The following is an 18,283-nucleotide window of genomic DNA, read 5'->3' on the forward strand; positions in this document are numbered from 1 at the left end:
GGGACTACTTGTTCCCAGCTTAAGGGCGGCTCTGGTTAGCTGAGATTGCCCAGCACAACCCCTTTCCCTGCTGCAGGTGGACACTGAGATGAGCAAGGGACCTCGTCAGGTCCCTCGTCAGGGTGAGGCGGGGTCCTGCTGAGTACGAAGTGGGGACCTTCCGCTATCTGCCTGCGACCCCATGAAGTGCAGCCCACACTGCAGAGAGCAGGCACAGGATGAGATGGGAGGTGGGCCCGAGGGTGTCTTGGGCACCTGCTCTTTCTCACCTGCTGCTTCCCTCTGAGCCTGGAGGGGAAGCCATTTCTGTTACCAAGCCGTCCTGATGCTTGTCTTAAATGTCTTAGCTCTGGACTTATCTCCCAAGCCACAACCTCTAGCCTAGTTCAGCCCCTTTATTCTTAAAATGGGGACACTGAAGCCCAGAAAGTGGAAAGCCAACTGCTCAGGGTCACAGGGCTCTTTTCCGAAACCAAGAAGCCAGGTTTGTGGAGAGGGGAGCAGATGCATGAGGGGAGCCCTTGTAGCTGTGACAGGCCAGCAAACGCCCTTTGACATGAAAGTTAGAGATTTAGTTTTTCAGTAGTTTCAAGAAACTCAGCTACTATCTGATTGTTTTAAAGCCCAGTTGCGATTACTGCAGAGAACAAAGTGACCACCTGGGCAGGCCCTCCAGCCCAGTCCCAGCGGCCGCTCCCCTGAGGGAAAAGAGTCTCATGGAAGATGCTTTGAGATGCCACAGCTCAGAGCAGCAAAGGAAACTTAACAGTTAGTGGGTTCAGGAACATTCTGCCGAGGAGGGAATTTCCTAGGATTGGGTGCTTAGCACATCTGAGCTGTGTGACTCTGTGACTGGTGGCCATGGGCGGTCACTCCCCATCACAGAGATGGCTGTGAGTCAAAGCATGCATGAGGACGCTTTGCCAGGTCCCACAGATCCCAGCGTTTGGCTGAGATCGAACCTACTCTCCTCCAACATCGTCAGTGGGATTTTAGTTTAAGAAACAAACTGTCTGGTCAGGCCTAAGAACTTTTTTTAAATAAACCTTTTTTTTTTTTTTTTTTTTTTTTTTTTTTATAGAGGCATGTTTTTTATTTATTTATTTTGTTTGTTTGTTTTGTTTATACATGCACTGGGTACAGTCAGAAGCGCGGGAGGGCGAGAGAATTCACCAGAGCCAGAGCGGGGAGCACAGCAGGCAGAAGGACCGAAGTACACTGCTGAGGGGAGCAGCGGGCGACAGGAGAGGTCTGTGCGCCATGTGGGATCCTCCGCCGGTGGCCGGGAAGCAGCCGGGGATCGAACCGGCGCCCCAGAGGCCGCGGGCAGCTTCGCAACCCAGCGCTCAACCGCTGCGCCACCGGGGAGGCCCAGGCCTAAGAACTTTTGAGACACAACATTCCAGGACCGTCCTCAACCCTCAAGGGCACTGGGCACTGGGCACATTCTGGATCAAGATTTGAAATGGAATCTTGTTCTGTGTTCTATGATCGATACCTCACTGTCCATTATGACAGCCACTAGATACACATGACTATTTTTAAATTAAAATTAATTAAAACTGAAGAAGAACAAAATATAAAACCCCAGGTCCTCAGTGCTCGGCTGGTCGTGGCAGCGTAGATCTGGGCCATTTCGGTCAGAAACGTATATTCTCTAGTTTCTAGTTTCTTTTGCTAAAGCACTTCTCACCTCCCCCTGCAACCCCCCCCCCCCAAGACACACGGTTAGATCCTGTGCCTCTCCTGCTGCTGCTGTGGGAGGTAACCAGGCAGTCCCCCTTCCAGGGCCGTGTCTCTGGGTAGTGCTGGATCTCCTGGCTTGCCTGCTGCAGGCCTGCCCGCTTCACAGCTGTGACCTCAGGACTCCTGAGTGGACTTGGCGTGAAGAAACGTGGCAGCCTGTCTGACAGGATACGGCCAGCAGGGGAGGCATGGGGGAGAGGCGGGGGAGTACGCTGGTGACTGAGTTGCAGTTCGCACAGGATCTTGAAATACTACTTCAGTGTTAGTGATGGAAATGGAATCTAAACCAGTCATTTAATCTCCCTGCACATCTGGGAAGCACCTTGCGCCTGGGCTCATGACCCTTCTTCATTCCAAGGTGACGTGCCCTTTATTGTTCTATAGATAAGGAAAAGGCTGATGAGGGTGACTTCTGAAGCCCTTGAAACCGTGGCCAGTAGAAGCTCTAAAATATGATTTTTAAAAGCCAATGAAATTTTTTTTTTGTGACTCATTAACTAGCATTTTTTCCATTATCCTCCAGATCAGGAATATAGCAATCTATCAGTGCCATTTGAGGGAGGGTGTCTGTCTTATCAATTGAGAGTTCCCATGGCAATACCCAGATGCTGCCAACTGGGCTTTCAGAATGTGCTTCACAATTCTCATCTTCCTGTGCTTCCTCTTTTCTCTATCTCACAAAGTCCCACACCCAGCGCCTCCTGTGAGATTAGAAAACTAGGCCCATAACAGGGAAGCACGTGAGCATGGGGGTGGGTTGGGAGGGCCAGTGCGGAATTGCAGCTCCTCAGCCCAGGCAGCCGGCAGGCCGCACTGAGGTCTAAGGAGATAGAAGATCTCTGGTCCACAGGGTGTGGGTGCTGGGAGGGAGGATAAAGTCTCCACATATTTAAATACATTTACCTATTATATGGCTCTCAAAGGACAGATAATGAAATGTTAACGGTAGTTTCCTTGGAAGTGAACTTATAATTTAAATTTTCTTGTATTTTGTTTTCCAAATTTTCTATCAAAATAAAAATTCCCTGGTTTATTTCTCTATAGAGGAAAAAGTGTTATTTTAAAAAGAAGTATTTTAAATAAAGTGTAATGGTTAGAAGTTTAAATTTTTACCAAGGGACTCTCACCAAACTTGAATTTTGTTCTTGGGTCAAAACCCAGAGCTGTGACTGTACTTTAGCTTGCAGAGGCAACCTTCTCTCAGCATGGGTCCAGGCTTAGCTAGCAAACACCAACATTCAAGGTGAAAAATATTAAAATATACATTTTTAGAGTGGGTGGGAATTGATAAATGTTAATTCAAATGTTCACCTTTACATCTATCTCAAGAGTGGGAACAATTTATCAATTGATTGTAAAACTAAACAAAATTTTCACCATGAAGCCATCCCTTTCTATGTTTAAAGGTAATCAAATCACAAAATCTATAAATACCCCCATGAAAGACTTTTGTTTTTTTATGTAAATCATAATCTATTTAAATCAAAAGTGAAAATGGGGGGAGTCTCTTAAACTGTAGGTGCTTTAAAAACCCAAAAGTAAGTCTGTCTTTCATGGATCCGATCACGCTTAGTGGATGAGTTATACTTGCCTATTTGTTTTTAATTACTCAGAACCTCTAAAACAAAATTTTCAATAGTAGTTAAAAGTGTAACATAATTTCAAATAAAATGTTTTTCCTATTTAATGTTGGCATGTTAGAGATCTGGAGCTCAAAATTAGACGGATTACCACCCCCTCCCCTCAAAAAAAGGCACCAAAATATGCAAACACAAGTAAACCAGGCCAGCTCCAGAGTTAAGGCAGACCAGTAGTTTATCCCTGGAGGCCACACCAGTTAGTCACCAGCTCTGTCAATTCTCTAAATCACTCCTGTCACCCTCCCCATCTCCAAGGAACAGGGCTCCCCCATCCTTTCCTCCTGGATACCACCCAGGAGGAGGGGAGACATAGGCGGCCCAGACACCCTGGCTCGGTCGGTGTGCTTTACTCTGGCTTGTCTGTCTCCCAGCTTCTCCGACTGCTGCCCCAGACCCCACACTCAGCCACCGCCGTTCCCAGGACGCTTGGCTGGAAGCTGTGATCCAATGGAGTTCCTCCTTCAGAACCTGGTTCAAACGTTTGCCCCCAAGATGCTTCTGCTGATGCTCGCAGGCGCTCAGCAGATGAACCCCAATGAGGAGGTCTCACCCTGGCCCATGGACCTCTTCGCATGTCTGATAGTGTTTAAAAGAGAAGTGTAGGTGGTGACAGCAGCCCGGTGCTGTCGAGCGTTAGTTACAATGATGTCACCCGGTTACAACGCGACCTCACTGTAGCTATCGACTCCATGCCTGTTTGAGTTGCTAAACATGCCTTTGGGGGGAAGATTCTAATAATTAAGAATGGTATTAATCAACATTCCTTATTTTAACATTTGCAAAATCAATGACAACTGAAATCACCATTGGAACCCACATAGGAAGACAATTTCATTAGCTACTTGGGACCTTTCAATGTTCTTATATAGGAAACCAAAAAACTAAAGGCTGTGAAAATGAAAGACTTTTCCTAAAGCCTCTGGCCCACAAGACACAGAGGGGGAGCCTGGCTATCACCAGGGCGGTGCCAACCTCAGGGTGCACTGGCAGTGCTTGCTTCCTCAGCTGGCAGGGCTGCCACATCACAAGAAGAGGGCGAGCGCCTGTGCCTCCTGCCGGACTAGCCTCTGCCAGTGAGGAAATGCCCCAGCAAACAAGCCGCAAACAAAGCAACAGCATAGACGCTGACAAGGCCAGAAGCAGTGAGGGAAGGTGGACACATGAGGATGCCACCCAGACTGGCAACCCCTGCAGGACCATAAGCTGCTGCTTCTACAGATAAGTTACAAGTGACCTATAGATACAAGAAGACACCGGAGGACATTCTGGCCCCTCAGTGTGTGGACTGCTTGGGGTCCAGATTCCAACAACAATGCCAACAAATTTTTACTGAGACAGTCAGAAATTTGATGAGACCAGTTGATATTCAGTATTGTCAATTTTTAAAAGAAATGATGTACAGTGGGCCTCCCCGGTGGCGCAGTGGTTGAGCGCTGGGTTGCGAAGCTGCCCGCGGCCTCTGCAGCGCCGGTTCGATCCCCGGCTGCTCCCCGGCCATGGGAGGAGGGTCCCACATGGCGCGCAGACCTCTCCTGCCGCCCGCTGCTCCCCTCAGCAGTGTACTTCGGTCCCTCTGCCTGCTCTGCTCCCCGCTCTGGCTCTGGTGAATTCTCTCACCCTCCCGCGCTTCTGACTGTACCCAGTGCATGTATAAACAAAACAAACAAACAAATAAATAAATAAAACATGCCTCTATAAAAAAAAAAAATAAAAAAAAAAAAAAAAAAAAAAAAAAGAAATGATGTACAGTAGTTATGTTTAAAAAAAGAGACATTTTTAGATATTTACAGATGATAAAAGCCTGGCATTAGTTTCAAACTGGACTGGGAGTGGGTAAGGGAGAGAGGACTCAAGGTTGGTTAATTAACCGGTAACTGTTCAAGTTGGGGGTGGAGGGACCAGGTCATTCGATTGTTCTTTATATTTTTATGTATATCTGATTTTTTGTCACCAGAAGTTGAAAATCAAACAAAAGAGGGGGCATATAGACCAAGAGGTCACCACACTTGAGCAGTGTACCTGCCTGCCCGAGTCTGAGCTTTGTGGACATGGAGTTGTAAACGTGGGGTTTTCTTTAAAGCAAAGGAAATTTTATGCTGCTGCTAGAATACCTTACGGTCATCTCTAAATAGTTGGAATATTCTTTTAAAATGTATTCCTTTAATGAAAGAGCATTTGATGTCTTTACCCTTCTAAGCAATTTCTTGCTATCTACTGCTACCTCCATGTTGGCAGAATGGAAAGCTCCAGTTTTTGTCATCATGTGTCATTCTTTTGAAGACAATTTTTGGAGTCAGGTGTTTGAAGTAATTTGGAAAATAAAGGTGCGAGCAATACATCATGCTATATGCTTAGCTAAGAAGAGAAGCCAGAGACATTTGAATGAGGTTTCAACACCTTGCACTTCCTGGACCAAATGTGCCCAGGCGGCCTGAGAGGAGGCGGGCGTGCTCTGAACCCACTGGCGGCTCACATGTCAACATGCAGGGCATGTTTTTAGGAGAGTTTCTGTGTCATGTAATGGACAGAATCACTTGTGCATCACCCATAGCTGAATGAAAGTCCCCAGCAGTAGGGAGATGGGGGCGCAGCCATGAGAGAAAGCCTCCAAACACACTAGAGAAGACCACGTGAGATCTGAAAGTCAAAAAACAGTGAGTGTGACCTGGCCTTATCGGTGAACCAAATGTTGATACCAACAGCGCCCTGGGCAATGCTTCTGGGAGGAAGGTAAGCAGGCTTTGGTGCTGGTTGGCCCTTCTGCAACCTTGGGCTCTCAGCTCGGCTGCACAGCCTCCAAAAGTCCAACCGACCATTCCACATTCTGGCCCTGACCGCCAGGTTCCTTCCCATTCTTTGCATTCCAGCAGCCGTGTGACCTTGCAGGGACTGCCAGTGCACCTGCCGGCTCCCTTCCCACTGTCTTGCCTTTCATGTCCCACTTGCTTCCCCACCCAGCTTGGATTCCAGAGTCTGGGGCACCAACCCCATCCTCACGGGTACCCTCAAGTACCCCCCTTCAGCACCATCTCTCTGGTAACCCCAACTTTTAATTAGTTTTCCCTATGAACCCAAGCAGCAACATGCTGCTGAAGAAACCCCACTCAGACACTTTCATTCTCAATCATAGCCAGACTCAAAAAGGGCTGTCTTCTGTTCCTGCACCACCTGGAACAGGCTCATGTCCTCACTCTTCAAGACTCTGGCTCTACAGCTCTTCTTTTCCACATTCTGCACCACTCTGCTGCCTGGTGATCTTTGCCACAGACAAAGGATATCATCAGACGGGACCTCCCAGGACCTCCCTGCCCAGTGGCACCCAGACGCAGTGCTCCTTGCTTGCTAAGTCATCATCATTTGCTTCTTCTCTATGGTAAACTCTATATTGAAGGAAAACATCTAAATGCAAGACTCCTCTTGACTCCATTCACCCTGAAACTATCCCTTCCTCCTCTGTTCCTTAAGCTTGCTGAGCATCTGTCCTCCTGGGGGTTTCAGCTTTGCTCCCTCTGGGAGGCTGTTTCCCTTGACCTCTGCACAGTGGGCTCCTTGTTGTGGGTCTCACCTAGACACCACCTTCTCAGAGATGCCCTCTGCTGCAGACACTGTCATAGGCCCCTAGGCCCCTTCAGGCCTGTGTGGCCTATTTTGGGGCAGGGCTGCTGCTGGTGGAGGGCCCTTGGTTGTCAGTGCTCCTCAGGAATCTCCCAGGCTGAAGATCTCACCCTGGACATGGGTATAGAAATGCTGGCCTCCCTCTTCCCCAATCCAGAGAGGTCCAAGGGCCGTGCCAGGCACAGGGCTCTCGGTAGCAGCGATATGGTGGAGGCACCACAGTCCAAAGTCTACTCGCCCAACTGCTGCCTTCCTTTTGCTTTCACAGGCTCACTACAAGGCATCCCTCATAAGCACCCTGAATGCTAATCTCAGCGTCCTCTCCCCAGCAAACCCCACCTGTGCCATTGCCCAGGCTGACACTCCCTCTACCATCTCACCTTGTTTTAGTTCTCTGCATAGCTTCTTTCATGGCTATGTTTGTGTATTTCCTATTATCTGCTCCCTATCACTGGAATGTAAATTCCACCCAAGCCAGGAACAGACTGTGTGCACCTCCCTGTCTCCAGAGCCCTCACCAGAGCCTGATTCTCAGCACACACAGTAACTGCAGGAATGAGAGGTGACTTTTCCATCTACATCCTCCATTTCTGACTGGGATGTTAAGGATTAAAGAGAAGGTACACGTGTAGTATTTATATGACATTTGGTACAAAGCCAACATTTTCTGAAGATGTAAAGATAAAGTTATCACCTTTAACCTTCAGGAAATAAGAAAATGGAAGAAAATGCAGACAACAGTGATTAAGTGACTCAACATCTGCCGTCATGGACAGACAGTAAGAAGAGCGTGAACCTGACAAAATTTGGCAAGCCATGGACTTACGGTGTGTAAATGATCATTTACCAGATAAAATAAAAACAAAAGACAGAGTGGAGTTACGAAGTTGAAAGGTTACCTGATGAAGAAGGGATTTAGGGGAAATGGGAGAAGGTGGTGGGAGTAACAGCCCCACCTCCAGAGACCACCGCGCAGGGTCTGGACACACAGGACATTGCACTGCAGCTTTACTCACAGGAGATGTGGTTTCTGGTTTGGATGCCGGAGGTTTAAAGGTAGAAGTACTTTTGGAAACATCTACTCTTTTATCTGCAGCTGCTTCTGAGGACAAACACTCCAAGTAATCTGGTGGGGGGATGACAACACTGCTCTTCTCAGATAAGTCCACTGTGCTGATGCTTCTCACAGGCGCAGGGCTGGCAACCAAAAGCAGAATACAAGTCAGATAAGATCCTGCCACTGGAATCCCAAACATCCTAAATATCTGACGGTGAGAATGGCCACAGATGAATTATCAAAAAGGGTGAGGAAGGAGGAGATCACAAGCGGCACACACATGCACAGGGCAGAAAGGTGGCTTCTGGTTCACTTTCTTGTTCGCTTTTGTTTTGGCTGGTTTATAAAGGTACATTCAACACATTCTTTATAAGACAGGACAAAGGGAGAGGAAAACTAGCTTAATTAGGGCTGGCTTTTGATTCATTCAAGGGGATCAATAAGAACAGGAAAGTCTTAGTAAAAGCATCAAGTACTTTAGATTAAAAAATAACCCACAATCTTAACATCCTAAAAATGCTTAGTTTTCTTTCTTGGCACAATGGCAGCTGATGTATTCCACTAGGGCTGAGAATACATAGATGACAGTGAGCAGCCAGAGGGAAGGCCCTGGGAGGTGTCTGTGGTGGTCAAGGGCTGTGAGGACAGTTGGGTGGGTCAGGAGGGATTCTTTGGCATGAGGAATGCCGTGGATGAGTTCAGTTTGGACATGTCATTCCTGAGGCCCCACGAGATAGCCAACTAGAACTGCCCAATATATAGTCACGCTGCAGCCTAGGAAGGTGGTCCTCCTGGCTTCTGGCCTTGGCTCGCCCTCTTTTAGTTGTGTGTCCTGAGCAAGTCATTAAATCCTTCTGTGCCTCAGTTTCCTCCACTTTAGTTCTAAAGGCTGTGAGGGTCAAGTGAACTGATTAATGTAAAGCCTTCTGGAAAATTTCTAAGTGATAAAGATGATGACTTAGAGTACAGATTTGGGGTTTACTGGCACAGAGGAGCTAACTGCACTATCTATCAGCACAGTTCAACTCACTTGGGAGGGCAAGATGGCCCAGGGAGGATGGAAAAGGGAAAAGGAGTGAGGAGGGATCCTATGGAAAACCTGTGTTTAAGTATTGGGCAGGAGAGGCCCCAAAAGAGACTGAGAAGGGCTGCTGGTGAAGGAGAAGGAAGATAGAGTGCAAAGAAGCCAAGGCAAGAGAAGACTTCAGAAGAAGAGTGTTAGAGGCTGCTAAGTAAGATCTAGATGGAAACCATGCCTTGGATTTAGCCCAGTAAGTGGTGTGAGATAGTGAGGGCTCCAGAGGGCTGAGGGAGGGGTGAGGGGCAGGGGTCTGGGTCTTGCTTCTTTCCAACAGTCAGTATGTAAAGCCTGTGGACAACAGAAATCACAAAGGAAACCCCTGTGTGTAGCACTCACTGCAAGATCTGAGGGTATTTTTGCTACACACTAGATAGAATTCTGGCACTCCTGAGAACACTATGTCAAAGGTGAGATTTCAGTCCCTGGGGAATCTGAGCCACAGGCAAATCCTACCTTGGCTTGGGCACACTCACAATCTCCTTTGCATTTTCTTCCAGCAACTTTGTATATGATGATGGGAACCAACCCCTTCTGCAGGTGAAGAGTGAAAAAAAAGATCTTGCTGTGATATCAGGGGCGGACAAGAGAGCAATCAGGGCGCTAAGAAGCAACTTGGTGACAAATTTGGTATAAAATACATAGTGTGCATTTCATATACAGCATTAATTTTACATGGATTGCCTTTTTCTCATTTTTCCATATTGGTTTACTTAATACCTGAATAATCCACATAGAGAACATATTTAATCTACAGTAAGGCTTGAGCATATTCTCATGGTTGAAATGATGATGATGCTACTTAAGTCATTTTTGTGCTAAATCTAAAAGTATATCTGCTGTGCAGGTTACCCTTAAGGAATCAGGATATACATTTTAAAAAAAGGATACACGGGCCTCCCTGGTGGTCTAGGGGTTAAAGTCTCAGCACTATCAAGCTATCCCCAACCACTGCGGCCTGAGTTCGATCCCTGGCCAGGGAGCTGACCCACATGGTGCAGCAGACCTCTCCTGTCTCACCTGCTGCTCCCCTCAGCAGTGTATTTCAGTAGATCCACCTGTTCTGCTCCCCACTCTGTCTCTGGTAGATCCTCTCACCCCCTTCCCCTGTACTCTGGCCTACACCCCAGTTCTTGTATGCATAAATAAACAAAAATAAATCTTTTTTTTTTTAATCTTTTTTTATCTTCAGAGGTGACTTCATATGATCTAATCTATATACGCATCAAATTTATCTATATATGCACACACACCAGGAAGATGGCCGGGAACAGTGTGACTCTAGTTAACTACAACTAAACTACGGACTTAACTTTGACTAAAATGCTAACATGTCTACCAAGACAAGTTGCTGCTAACAGGAGAGACAGCAGGTCTCTGAAGGGCCAGATGGGGTGACTCCGGCGAGTGGCATCCTCTCTGAGACTTACACTTTAGTGTCATCATGCTCTCCATACAACCAGCCGTCCTTCTCCTCAAAGATGAGCAGTGTGATGACATCTCCCTCTGCGAAGCTGAGCAAGGTGTGGTTAGTGCCAGCAGTGTGTGGGAAAATAGTTTTTACTTTCTGCTTTTTCATCATGTTCAGTCCAGTTGCAACAGAAACTGATCGCTGTAAACTGGGATCACCTGAAGAATCTGTAAAGCATGAACACAGTGATGATGGATTCCAGAGACTGACAATTAGGCTGATTCAAGTGAGCAACCCCAGGAAACCACCCATTCCCACCCTGACAGCACATATTCTACTGAAACCCCAAATGTGTCATGTCTCCCTACCTTCCTATTGGCCTGGGTGGACAGGGGCTGAAGGGACACAGGCAGAAGCCTGGCCCGAAGTCTCCCAGAGGGTCCCTGGGGCTAGAGAGTCTTTTCTAGATGGGAGGATAGATAAGTGTTTGCAAAATTTCAACTCTGACTTACTCAGGATGGCCCTGAGAGGCAAGTCACCCACTGGGAAATATCTGATGCTTTGCCTTCTCCTGCTCTCCTAGTACAAATGACAAAGGCAGTTTAAAGCATTAATTGAAAACAAACTGCCCAACGTCTAGTGCCACTAAAGGAGAAAAATGGAAATGCGGAAGATCTCCCAAGGAGTCTGCCCCGCTGCTCTGCCAGCCGCTTGGCGCATGGTGAGAACAAATAGTTATTGAGCCCCCTTAGGTGCTAGTCCACGAGCTCAGGACTTCACGGCTGCTGAGGGTGCAGTTACCCCTCACAGTGACTTGCCAGGGAACATCGCTAAGCAGGCAGAGCCAGGACTCAGAAGCAGCAGCTGGCCCCACAGCCCACACTGCACCCGATGCAAAACACTGCACTGCCAGTTCAAGTCTCAATTCAAATGCAGGTGCTATAAACCAATTAGAAAAAAAAAATCAGAATGGAGATGAACTGAAGCAAAAAGCTAAATTCATTCCCCCCTCCAAGACTATTTTAGTAAAAACTGGGAAAGTGGTTATGGAATAACCAAGGGGTTATGGAATATCGAGAATACCCAGATGATATAAGTTTTGCTTATATTTATTGCAAAAGTATTTTTTTGTAAAACAATCTTCATTGCATTAGTAAAAGCAGCTGCTAGATAACATAAATATAATGATGATTTGTTGTCTTCAGCCAAAAAAGTCCCCTCAATTTCTAGTCATAAACTTACCCTCCTAACTACTTCACCTACTCAGTACCCAGGACGGAGAAGGACATTAACATTGCTCATAGTAACAGTGCAAGGTGGTTTGCACATATGAACTCATTTGATCCTTACAACAACCCTGGGGTAGGGAGGGGAAGGTGTTCTTTATTTAACACCTGCTGGTACCAGGAGAGGACTTGAGGCTCAGAAAGTTACACAACTTGCCTAGAACTATGGAGCCAGTGGGGACAATGGGATTCAAAGTTTCTCACATTTAAACTCTGTGCTTTTCCAGAAGACACATTGCTTATCGTATAGAAAAGGTAATTGTAATTTTATGTAAGCGCCTAATTTAGTGGTAGGAATAAGGAGACTCCACAGAAGGTTCAAAACCCGATTTTTTCCTTCTTTTTAAATATTTTTGTACTAAAATTTTGCCAGCCTAGTAATGTATCCAACACACTTACTTCAAAATGATGCAGTATCTTTCTGGTTTATTTTTGCAAACTCTTAGCAATTACAATATAAACTTTGCAATTTCCTTAACATGTCACTCCCTAATTACTGTGATAGTATGGATTCTACTGGTAATGTCTAGTTCACTTTTGCCAATAAGACTCAGAGCCACTGGCATGTTTGGGCTGCACAGAACATTATCTATTTTAACTCTATAGAGCATATAACTTAGGGGCTCTCCTCTTCCCAGCAGTGACTCTAAAGCTCTCTCACTGTTCCCCTGAAAGCTGCCAATGCTGGGATTTTGGGGCTCTTGAACAGCACACGATGTGCTGGCCACGACCTTCACGCTGGCAGGCTCTATGAGACACCCCACACCCAGACAGGGAATAATCTCAAGGACCCCGGGTGCCAGACTTTGTGGGCAGAGTGGAGCCTAACCAGAGCCGCCTGAAATGTCAGCAAACATTAACTGATCCCGATTTGTTGAAATAGAGTCAACAGAATTAAGAAATGTAAACAGTTAGAACTTAAGTCTCCAGACCATGAAATGGTCTGTTAGTGATGATAAAAAACACTGATTTTAACTCAAATTAAGCCTACTGGTAAGATTAATAACTGTGCTTTTTTCACACAACTTTATAACTTGTAATGAAACCAGTTATAATTTTGTCAATAAAGAACTGTCACATTACAGTGGCCACCAAGTATGGAACACAGTGAGCGGTTTGAATATTACGTTCCATTTACATTCGAACACAATTCCTTTCAATGGGATGTTTACGTAAACATCAGTCAGCCCAGAGACTCAGTATGTGCACTCATAAATAATCAGTATGTGCACTCAAGTTCTGTGTCACTCATAAAGTGTCTAATGGTCTTATATAAACCCCAACCTTTATTTGTTTTGAGGTGTTCCTCAAAGTCAGCGCTAAGTGTGCGCGACCATACGTGTTTATCTCCTAACACATTGACCTACAATTTCTATCTTAAAAATTTAAAAATATATTTTAAAGGAAATGAAACTGAATACTTTACCTGAATTATTTATCTTTTCTGAATTCTGTGCCACCATTGCTGGATTATTAAACATATTAACCAAAGGGCTGGTATATGCTTTGGCTGAAGGCGCGGGGGGCACTTTTGGGGAGTACTTGGAAAGCGTGTCATAATCCTTCCCAACCTGTGAAAAATTCTTTATTAACATGAGTATAACACAGCAAAGGAATGATACAGACCCCCAGGGCTGTTCTGCATCACATGCCTTAAATTCTACTTTCCCCCCGAAGTTCTCTTAGTTGTACAATGCACCATTCTGAATTATTTCAAGAGTACCACATTTTTCTTTATCATTTTTGCCTTTTTTTTTTTTTAAAGCAGCTACTCCTCATTTCCTGACATCCCCTGGCAACCACTAATCTACTTTTGGTCTATCTGGATTTTAGATTCTCTCTTAAGTACTATTAAGCTACAGGATTCTCCACTTAAAATAATTTTTCCACAGAAATTTAAGTGCACTGCTCCATTAATTTCTAACATCTTGTTTTGCTAGCAAGAAGTCTGGAATTAATGGGGTTCTCTTTGTAAGATGACCTATTTTTCCCCCTCTCTGGAAGTTTTAAGAATTTTCTCTTTATTCCCCAAATTCTGCAACTTGACCACACTCTATTGTAGTTTTGTTCTTTTCCATTCATCCAGGGTCACTCTGGCTGCTGTATTAATGAACAGGCAGAAGGCTACTGACACTGCTGTGGGGTTGTGGTCAGGGCAGTGGAAGGCTGGGAAGTGGCTGGACTTAAGACATGCTTTGAGGGTGGAAACAAAAGAGCAAGCCCATGGAGAAGATGCTGCTCCATGGGCTTATATCTGAGCTACTGGAAGGAGAAACTTGATGTTTACTAGAAGGGAAGGTTGTGGAGGAGCAGGTTGAGAGAGAAAATCAGGCATTTGGTTTTTCAACAAGCTGAATTTGAGCTCCCTACTAGACACCTGGGTGGTGATGCTGAGTGCACAGCTGGACATACTGCCCATGTCTCCACCTGTCTCATGTTACACACTTGTCCTCTTTCTGCTTCCTATTGTGTTTTAGAAGAGTACTTTGGTTCAATTTTCCAAGCAGTTCCATTCTATTAATGAACCCATCTACTGTTTTTGTCTTTCTTTTTAAATTGCATTTCTTACATCACTGTTAAATTTTGGACAGTATTTGATTTCTCCCCTTAGGTGTAGTGCCTGTAGTTTTCCTACCACCACCTGTGACCCATCACCTGGGTTTGTTGTTTTTTTTTTTAATGCTTCTGGAGGGGGGAGAGAGAGCTTGTCACATCCATTTCCCCCTGGCCCAGATTATTTTGAAGCAAATACTAGCTGTATCATTTAACTATAAATAATAATCCCATTTTTAATGTCCAAGATCTCTAGTTGATATAGTACCAACTAGATACTAAAGATTTCTAAAGATTTTTCCTCTCTCCTATCGGTTCTGTTGCCTCTAATGTTAGTCATTCTAGTCTTTGATTTGGGTGCATTTTTATGATATTGGTGTCCTCACCTGTTCAGTGATTCCTGGTTTCTGCCCATCACTGTACTGGATGGAAGTCCCAGCTCTTGTTACTGTATATTGCTTGTTCTGTATATTCTGTATTTTCCTTGTTCTTCTCCATGATAATAGATAAAGGGCAACACTTCTGGTAGTGTCATGCCTCTGGAGCCCTAATACACTGGCTGGTAGAAAGAAGCCCTTGCTGCCCACTGTCTAGCACAGTGGGAAGGGGAAGGGCCCAGCCTGCCTAGTGGTCTGAATCAGTTCCTCAGCCAACTGCACCTAGAGATGGCCCAGCCAGCTTCCAGTCCCATATCAGGTGGCTCTGAGCTTACTATTCCACCTCTGCAGGAGTCCTGACCAACACACCCTCAGGCTTAGGTCTCCTTCTATTATGATTCTCTAAGCACTGATCTTGCCTTTCTCTCTTTTAGAGATTTTCAGTGTTTCTAGCCTGTTGTCAGAAACTTTTCATGTGGCTACAGATCTATTATGGATCTAGTTTGTAAGTTCTTGGCTGGTCTTTAATTCTTGCTGTCATTTCAGATGGTTTTACCTGGAGGACTGACCTTCTGGATCCACATCTTCATGTGTATATGTGAAAAGGAATAAAGCTCAGGTTCAAAGGACAGCAAATTATGATGCTTACATTCATTACCTGTAATATTTTGGTGGCTGTTTCTTTTTCTAAGGTGTTTACATTGTGACGAATAGGGTATTGCTGATATAGTCTCTAAGACATATATCTCTTTTCATTGGAAATTAACCTACAAAGCTGGAATCATTAAAATGAAAAACAGAGGTAACAGTGCCAAACACACTGTAAAACACACAGCTAATTTCAAATTTGAAGGTAAGGGGATGAAAGGGACCCTAGAAGTAATGAGGAGGACCCCTGATGTCCATAAAGTCAGCCTTGGTCTTTAGGCAAATTTGGCCCAAATCATGTAAATACATATTCGAAAATAAAGAGGTAACAGTTCCTACCATGTTGCATCTTTCAATCATTGGTGAGGGTTGAGGTGTTCCAGATATTGGGGTAGAGATTGGGGTCTTTATTTCTTCAATCATATTCATGATTTTCTCTGGTACTTTGGTGGCATCAACACATGTTTCCTGCCACCTAGGTAGTTTGGAATTAAGTAATTCTGCAGACTGTAAATACAAAAGAAACAAAGCTAAAGTCAAATGGACATTGTTCAGAGTTGAAAGTACATCAAGTAATACCAGTGAGTATGTATTACTGGCTTCCAGAAGTGTAAGCTTTGAGTTAAGTGGGAGCTTTGAGTTAAGTGCAGTGAGTAGTTTAAGCTTCCAGGAGTATCTGATCATGTTATCTGCTGAAAGGGATGTAGGTTTCTGTTCTAAGGAATTTATCTTCTCCCTCAGTGTGAATGCAAAGTACAAGACTAATACAGGGACTGTAAATGGCTAAGAACAAGTTAAAAAAATAAAAGGGATGGGTTGAACAATTTTTCCACTGGCCTTGGAAATGCCAATCATTGCTTTCTTCCTCCCATTCCTTCTAAAAGAAGCACCTCCAAACACAGGTGATAGGACCAGCAGTGGACTTTTTGACCCCAGGGGGAACCAGATTTATGTGTTAGCGGGGTGGATCAGATCTCTAGCTTGAGAAATTCATCAACTAGACAGAAGGACTAGAGGCAGGATGTGGCAGGTTCTTTGGTATAGGACTAGTACTGAGGGGACACCCTGCCCAAAGTCTGACTGGAGTCCTGGAGCTTTCCAGAGAATCTGGGCTACAAAGCAGAGACAAAGGATGACAGAGGTGAGGGCCCACGGCCCCAGGAGCAGAGGCAGCTGTCTCTAGCTCCCACAAGTCTGGTCTGCTTCTTAAAACTGGGCTCCTCGGGGCCTCTGTGGTGGTGCAAGGTGTTAAGCACAGCACTATGAAGCTGTCTGCAGCCTCTGCAGCATGAGTTCAATCCCCAGCCGGCCAGGGACCAACCCATATGGCACAGCAGACCTCTCCTGGCTCACCCGCTGCTCCCCTCAGCAGTGTATTTCAGTCAGTCTTCCTGTTCTATTCTGTATGCATAAATAAATCTTAAAAAAAAATAGCTGGGCTCCCCAAGGTTCCCTGAAACCTTCCACAAAACCTCTGTTCCAGGGCAGCAATCTGGTTGGGAAAGGGAAGTAAACACCTGTCTTGAAGCTATTTTCATAGCAATCACAAAGTTTTTTACTGAGACACTACGTTCATCAGGAATGGGCTGGGCTGTTGATGTAAATGCTAAGGGAGGGTAAATCTCCTCCCCCAAACCACTCACGCCCTGAACTGTAACTGATGCACCATGGACCAGTCGCTTGGGCCTGCTTCATCCATATCTAAGGAGCTTCTGAAAGGACTGGGATACTTTAGAGTGGTTTTCAGAGAGTTGAAGAAATTTCCCATTTTAAAAGAGGTCAATTTGATTCATGCCAAAATGCATATGTGGGGCCTCCCCGGTGGTGCAGCAGTTGAGCACTGCGCTGTGAAGCTGCCCGCAGCCTCTGCAGTGCCAGTTCAATCCCTGACTGCCGGCGAGGGTCCCACATGGCACGCAGACCTCTCCTGCTGCTCCCCTCAGCAGTGTACTTTGTCATTCTGCCTGTTCTGTTCCCTGCTCTGGTTCTGACTGTACCCAGTGCTTGTATAAATAAATCAATAAATCTTTTAAAAAAAAAATGCAAATGTGGGACCCAATGTTAAGTATAAGGAGGACTTTTCCAACAACTAGTTTTCTGGAAATAGACCAGGTTGGCTCATGACAGTGTGAGTATCCAGGGCTGGGGGAGTTCATTGTAGGAAAAGATCTTTCTGGTCTATGACCGTGGCCCATTTATGTAATAATTTTATTTTTTTTTATTTTTTATTTATTTTTAAAAGATTTATTTATACAAGCACTGGGTACAGTCAGAAGCGCGGGAGGGTGAGAGAATTTACCACAGCCGGAGTGGGGAGCAGAACAGGCAGAATGATGAAATACACTGCTGAGGGGAGCAGTGGGTGCGGCAGGAGAGATCTGTTGTGCCATGTGGGACCCTCACCGGTGGCCGGGGATCGAACTGGTGCTGCAGAGGCTGCGGGCAGCTTCGCAGCCCAGTGCTCAACCGCTGCACCACCAGGGGAGGCCCTTATGTAATAATTTTAGATGCTAGGTATGTAGATTAGGCAGGTAAATATTCTTTAAAGTTGCAAAAACTCTATGGAATATAACATGCTTACATATAGGTCAGGTTTTCTTCCTGCCTGAATAAAGAGGCAGTTGCCTTATACTCAAGTTTTTACAAAGTTTCTCATATCATGGAACACTGTCTAAGTTACTTTACTGTGAACTACAAAGAATATTTAACTTTAGTAGATGCTAGTTTTGGATGCTTAGATAGGTCCAACAGAATTCATAATTTTAAAAGAAGGAGGAAAAGAAATCCAACACATGTTTTCTAATGATTCCTGGGGTCATAACCTCCAGCAAGGAGGAGAGCAGCAAAGCCAGGCATTCCATGATGAAACAAA

The 18,283-nt window shown here is 45.3% G+C and overlaps 1 protein-coding gene across 2 annotated transcripts in view; it reads right to left on the minus strand.

Annotated features, from left to right (window-relative positions):
* Positions 1-18,283, minus strand: part of BAIAP2L1 (BAR/IMD domain containing adaptor protein 2 like 1) — a 79,839-nt gene that overhangs the window by 5,635 nt on the left and 55,921 nt on the right. For both annotated transcript variants that reach the window (XM_037507133.2, XM_054693707.1), the window contains exons 8-12: positions 15,751-15,918; positions 13,260-13,404; positions 10,567-10,774; positions 9,593-9,670; positions 8,018-8,198 (exon numbers count right to left, since the gene is read on the minus strand). In XM_037507133.2, the coding sequence (XP_037363030.1) occupies positions 8,018-8,198; positions 9,593-9,670; positions 10,567-10,774; positions 13,260-13,404; positions 15,751-15,918 (780 nt within the window). The remainder of the gene's footprint in view (positions 1-8,017; positions 8,199-9,592; positions 9,671-10,566; positions 10,775-13,259; positions 13,405-15,750; positions 15,919-18,283) is intronic.

This window comes from Talpa occidentalis, unplaced genomic scaffold (genome assembly GCF_014898055.3).
Source record: "Talpa occidentalis isolate TD23 unplaced genomic scaffold, MPIMG_talOcc4v2.1 talOcc4.12, whole genome shotgun sequence".
Taxonomy (NCBI): Eukaryota; Metazoa; Chordata; class Mammalia; order Eulipotyphla; family Talpidae; genus Talpa; species Talpa occidentalis.